At 38.1% G+C, this 6,828-nt stretch overlaps 1 protein-coding gene across 1 annotated transcript in view; it reads left to right on the top strand.

Moving 5' to 3' along the window:
• The first annotated feature begins 2,489 nt into the window (after window positions 1–2,489).
• Window positions 2,490–6,828, top strand: part of cacng3b (calcium channel, voltage-dependent, gamma subunit 3b) — a 39,256-nt gene continuing 34,917 nt past the window's right edge. Inside the window, exon 1 of the mRNA XM_055193240.2 lies at window positions 2,490–3,504. Coding sequence (XP_055049215.1) covers window positions 3,294–3,504 — 211 coding nt within the window. The 5' untranslated portion in view covers window positions 2,490–3,293. The remainder of the gene's footprint in view (window positions 3,505–6,828) is intronic.

The raw sequence follows: 6,828 nt of genomic DNA, 5'->3' as shown, positions 1-6,828 counted from the left end.
CACCCAAGAGGAAAAGCAGTTGGCCTGTGTTGTGTTGTCAAGAGGGTTTATCCTCTGTTTATAGACAGCATTGTCTGTGATGTGGATGAAGGCTTGTGGTCAGACCAAAATGAAAATGCTGAGATGCTGAAACAGAATGAATTTCTCATTGACTTTTGTTTTGATGTTGCACATGTTTGAGAATTGTAATTGTGATTTTTGTTCAAAACTGACTCTTTTTGTATTTGCAATACTTAAACAATATATTCACTAAAATAAATATGTTTTTTTCTGTAACCAGATGCCCTGGATGCTGTGCTTTTTATTTTTTGATATAGTATCTAATGAATGTTCTGTAGGATTTTGAATTTTGACTGGATGTGAAAGTATTACAGTTCTTCTGAATTGCTAAAACACTAAACCCCAATCTCTAAACCAAATTCATAGTGGCCTAAACCCATTTGTCAAACCATGCACTCTTTTTGCAAAACTCTAAACACAAACTTCTCACTAAAACACACATTTCACACTGCAATGCATTTGTTTTATAAATGCTAAACACAGGCAGGCAAAAGTTGAACACAACTACAACACAGTTGCCATCAAGCAAACACAACAACTCAAAATTGTACACACTTTTTAAAATGTTTTTACCAATTGTGTGGATTGGAAACAGTCTGAGAGGCAGATAAAGATCATGATGAAGAAAAGGACACCAGAGACGATGCAATTGGCAAAATTTGCAGTTGGATTGCTGACTTTTTACAAAATACAAGTGCTGTTTACAGTAATATTGAAAACTTACTATTTCTTGCAGTACTTACAGTAAAGTATTCACTATATTCACTGAACTAAACTTGTGATTACAATAATAGAGATTTTTTTAACAGTATTTGTCAAGTGTGTTGTTATATACAATAAGCTAATGCTATGCAGATGTCCTGGGTGTTGTGTTTTCCATTTTTTAAGGTAGAGTCTAATGGATGCTCTTTAGTGTTTTATATTATAGACTCATGTGTGTGTATGATTTGAAAGCTTAGTTTGATTTTGAGTACAGGAGAAATGGTTTTGAAGGGATTGTTCACTGTAAAAACTGTTACTTGGATCTAACTCAATAAAATTAAGGCAACATTTTCCAACTAACTAACTCATATTTTGAGTAAGAACAACTTAATAATATGGATTTCAATGAATGCGAAAAAGCAAATAAATTAAGTACAACCAATGTATAGTTAATGTCTTCTGATTAATTTAATTATTATTATATTTTTATGGTTTGTTGTTGTTCTTTTATTCCGTGAGATTAGGGCACGAAACGTATTCAATCAACACACCCACTTAGTTTCGTTTGGGGAGCTTTAAAGCGCAACATACTTCAATATGCAGTCTATGCACAAGCACCAGTCTTCTGAACAATGGTAACTACAAAACTCAAAAGAAGAAACAGAAACTCTTCCAAATTTTGAAGATAAATGAACATTAAAAACAAACAAGTCTTTCTTTTTAGTTAAAAACACATAAAATAGAGTTTAAATTCAAATTATACTCTCCAAATTCAGTCCCGTGCAAAGCATACTGGGAACTACGATAGTTAGTTATGTTTAATAATAAAATCACATAGTTTCAACACAAAATTATTAAGTTAATTTCCTTCTTACAAATTTAAGTGTATTATACATGATAAAATGAAGTTGAATTTACTCAATGATGTGTTCATTTAGAATCACTCAAGTTATTAAAATTATTATGTTATTTCAACTCATATTTTGATAAAAAAATAAAAATAAAAAAATTGTAACACAGTTTACTCATTTTATTTAGTTAAATCTACTAAGGCACAGAAACACTTTTTACAGTGTTCGATTCTGCTAGAAGAGTCAGGGGTTCTGTAGATTTAGTTTGACAATTTGGATTTGTGTTTAAGGTTTTGAGAAAATGAGTGATGGTTTTAAAAAATGTGTTTTAGCTATTCAGAAAAACTGTAAATTATTTTGATTTTACCAATAGAGTCAGAGGTTCACTGTAGTTTGAAAATTGCATTTTGTGTTTAAGGTTTTGAGAAAGTGGCCAATTAGCAATTGTGACTGTAACAACATGTAGTAATTACTATAATATACTATAGTATATAACTGAAGTATACTACAGTTATTTTAATGTGTGCTCGCGAACTTAAGGTGGGCTTATTTTTTGTCACGCTACGAAATTAAACTTTTGAGTATTGTCTCATATCCCAATAAATCTGCAAATGTCAGTGCCTCTTTAAATACCTCCTGTTCTCCAGAGTCCGATTTTTTATGCACCGCTTCTTGCATCATATCTTTGCATATGAAGGCCTTAAGTAGCTCATTGGCTGGGGCAGAGAGAGAGAGAGAGAGAGTGTGTGTGTGAGAGAGAGAGAGAGAGAGAGAGAGAGAGAGAGAGAGAGAGAGAGAGAGAGAGAGAGAGAGAGAGAGAGAGAGAGAGAGAGAGAGAGAGAGAGGCTCGGTCCATTCAGCACCGCGGACAGCAACCAGCGCGCTCCCTCTGTGGGCGGTGTTTCAAACGCGCGTGGGAGCTGTCACTGCTATAAGGCACATTTGCGGGAAGCAGCGTCACCGCTGACAGTAACGCTGCACAGCTATTACAAGTGCTGGGATTATGTTCATTAAAATGATCAGTTTTTGATAGGTGCCTTCAACACATTGCTGCTCCCCGTCAAAATGTCATTGTCTTAGTCGCCACGTCTCGACGGGAATTTTGGACAGATGAGCACGCTTATCAGGAAGTGGGATATTTACTCTCCTGTAGTGTTATAAAGAAAACCGCAGGATGCATTCGTTGAGGGAAGGTATTTTCCGATGGATTATTAAGGGACAATATTTTTGATACTTGAACTCCATTGATGAACACCAATATATTACCGTTTTTGTACATAAAATGTTTTTCTAAAAAATAACAGTTTCGCTCTACTGTTTACAGAGCCGAAATATCGTGTCTCGTCTCCTAAACTGGTACCTCAATTGCATAATGCTGTGATACTGATGAGACATTGTTCCTCGACAACATTTTTTCCACAGCACAGAATTGCAAACAAACCGCTCTCCGTTTCTCTTATCCACGGGTCTCGAGCGATGGAAACATCGTGTACGCTTTCGTGAACTTGAGAAGCAACAACACCGACTGCAACAGTCTCGACACCACCGAAATAAGAAATAAACAATGGTACGGGCTCTTCAAGTCGATTGGAGCATGGATTCCGCGCGCCAAGCTGGCTAGGGGGGTTGGCGAGAGACGCTAGGCATCTTGTTTTGACCCCTTTCCTGAAATGAGGCACAATGTTGATGTGTGACAGAGGAGTCCAGATGCTCATCACCACAGTGGGCGCTTTCGCCGCGTTCAGCCTCATGACCATAGCTGTGGGCACGGACTACTGGCTGTACTCGAGAGGAGTGTGCAGGGTCAAAAGTAATAACGAGAACGAAACGAGCAGGAAGAATGAAGAGGTGATGACCCATTCAGGGCTGTGGAGAACCTGCTGTCTAGAAGGTAAGTCCTGGTACTTCTTAAAAGTGCATGATGATAACTGTGACTTGTTATACTAAATTCTTGAAACATCCATAAAACATTTCGGTTGATTTAAGGTTCTTCAGACTGTAAAAAGCTAAGAAACAAATTGTTCTTCCACTTAAAGGTTCTTTGGAGAACCAAAAAGGGTTATTCAATGGCAACACTCTGAAGAACGCCTTTAAAACCATTATTTTTAACAGTGTGTGTTTTTGTTTAAGATAACAAACCACTTGGCAAGCCATCATAATGATATGATAAGATGATAGACCAGGAACATGTTAACGTGACTCAATCTCAGTCACCTGAATTTACTTTTAATGCTGTAATACTGCGATCAGTCGTAACAGTTTATTGGTTCATTACATGTTGGAATGGTTGTCTCTAAACGCAAGTGCAATCTTTTATATAGACAGCGGTATAATTGCAGCTGTCATATAAGCAATAGATCAGAGCTAAATTGTCTAATTACTCACTTGTCAATCTAAAATAACACAGGCAATCATATTGACTACCTTATATTACGGTTCAATAAAAGCACTTCATTCTGCAAAGTATAAATCTGTCGGTGTTGCAATCTGTTGACGTGGAGCACTTAATTTGTCACGATGTAAAGGCACTCAATGTCAACGTGATGATAACAATCAAGCTAATCAAAATAAGAACAATGAACAGAGGAAAATATTGTCTGTATTCATCTGCCTGTCCTGACCCACACGATACACTTCTATAAGGTTACGTGAGAGAAAATCAAAGCCAATTCAAACTAAAGGCCTAATGGTGTGCATAAGCACACTAAACCCCTCTATACAGGTTGACAGTTTTTACAAGACATGCTGTGTTTTTCCTCAGCCTTTGTTCTCAGGACAGATTCATTTGAATTCGATGTAGTTTAAATTCGGGCAGCCCTGACACAGTTTGACTGGAAGCAGAATAATGTACTTCATAATGTCTTTTCAAACTTTGATTAATCTCCTGCCCCGGGGAACACAGAGAGGTGACATGACTGCAGTGCGATGGGAAGATCCTCATCTTTAATTGAAAGGGATGGGAGCAATCCAATAGATGTGGCCATGGCAGATTACACAAATCCAGTGATTGACTTTTCAGTATTAATTTAATTGAAGTGTATGTCACTGTCACGCAGCGAACCAGATATACCCACAGCCATATTTGATGCACTTTAAATCTAAAAAAAGATCCGCATGATTTATTCGCTTAATATCAACAAGGGATTGATCCTTGTGGCAAGTGGAAACCTATCAGTCTGAGTCACGCTCTGCGCTCATCCATATATTAATCTTTGAGGAATGTAATAATTAGGGTTTCTACTGGATGAGATGCCGGTATACGTGATCATCCTCCATGAATTTAACCTTTAGGAGTGTGCTGTTCAACAGACCCTTACATTTTTAACAAAAATCATTTTTGGCCGTATGGTTCTATAACTGTAGCACAAAAGTTTTATCGAGGTGAAAAAGGTTAAAAAAAGAAATGGTTGAACTGAATGGCACGAGTGTGTACCTTCAACATATCCACCCATACTTTGATGTTATTTAATGGATTCTTGCTGCATGCATATCCATATGGTTCATAAGACATTTGGCCTCTCTGAGGTTTTTGCTCTGGAGTTTGAGATGCTGAAAGCACTGAAGCAAAACATCGGGGAAGAGTAGCACATTTTGAAAAGACCGTAAGTGAGGCCATGGTGCTATGAAGAGCGTGTGTGTGTTTGTTTTTACTTTCATTAGTGTGTAAAATGTGAGGTCACACTGTCTTTCTATTCATCCTGATTTAATGTCCAGCAGCCAGGTCTGTTCAATTCCCTGGGGGAAGTTCATCAAGTACAGCTCTGTGTGCCAATATGTAAATGACTCTGTCTCTGCAGGAGGACTAAACAGCAACACATATCCTGCAAGAGCTGTGAACTAAAGTGTGAGTTGGATTTGATGGGCTGTACGATTTGCTCAAGATCATGATCTCTACCACGTAATTACAGTTTAAATGGCAAAGGCTGATGGTACGGTCATGTGTTTAATGCAAACATCATATATAATTTGCAGTTAGAGTTCATGTGAAAGTATGAATCAGCATGTGCGACTTGTGATTCATTGCGTGTTGCTTCGATTTTTCTTCGGTACCAGACTTTATTAAATATATATGGCGTGTTACATAGCATCACGGGGAGATGCATTAGTGGTTATGTGTGTAATAATAATAAGGAGCAGTCTAGTGGAATTTAACACGGGTTCATATGTTGAATGGAGGTGTAAGATTAATGCGGTACGTTCTCAAGTGCAGGTGGATCTCAGGGGACCGGTTTGGCCGTGCTCAGGATAAATGATGACCTGGGAACTGAGGTGGAGAGAGAGAAAGAAAGAGTAAGAGAGAAAGGCAAAGCAGGGAGTGATGAAGAGGGACTCTCCCTTCCAAGTGTGCACCCAAGCAAAGCCTGTCTCATGCACTCTCATCACGCACACACATCTCCTTGGAAACCAGCCGCTCCCGCCTGCGAGATATGCCCACTGCTCTATCTCTATACCTTCCCCCATCCCCAGCCCCTGCTTTCCAGCCTCCTCCTCCTCTTTGTCCCCTTGGTTATGAAGGCTTTGGAAACATAGAAATACAGGTCCATCATCACGCTGCACCTCTTACATGTGTCAAACATGCATGGAGTGATGCACATGCATCAGTGGCGGAACAATGAAAATGGTTTATAATATACCACATGAGACTGTCATGCTGGACATTACTTGGTATTTTTGCTTTATTAAGGTGCCGTAATGCACATGGATAGAGTGAGCTTTATTTCTTTTGACACTGGTAATGGAAGAAACTTGTCGGCACTTTGCAGAACATTGTTGTAATACAGTTTTTATCTATATGGGAGCACATTTTTTGTGGCCATTTAAATGAGGAGAAGAAATGAATATTGAATGTTTCTTTGTGTAAAAACACTGTAAGTGTAACAGTCAGACTTGCTTCTTAACATTTTCATTTAGCGCCGCTGACAAGAGCTCATGCACTTCATTGTGTGCAGATGTGAGGGATTCTGAAGAGAGTTCTTGATTTTACATAAATGATAATGGGAATAGGCAGGCAGCTATTATATTTTTTGCCAAAATATACATTTTTGAATAGTTGTAGCCAGTCTGGATTTATTTATAAAGAAATTGTGGGGCTTCTAAGCTTCAATTACTGGAAATACAGTGTGTCCAATGCATTTTGTGTTGGCTAAGCAGTGTTGGGTGCAATGCATTACAATATTTGAAGAGCTCAGATGCAAAAAGATCTAAGTGCATGTAA

The sequence above is a fragment of the Misgurnus anguillicaudatus genome, chromosome 19 (assembly GCF_027580225.2).
Source record: "Misgurnus anguillicaudatus chromosome 19, ASM2758022v2, whole genome shotgun sequence".
Taxonomy (NCBI): Eukaryota; Metazoa; Chordata; class Actinopteri; order Cypriniformes; family Cobitidae; genus Misgurnus; species Misgurnus anguillicaudatus.
Note: the sequence above shows the minus strand (reverse complement) of the source record. Positions and strands in the feature narration are given on the sequence as shown.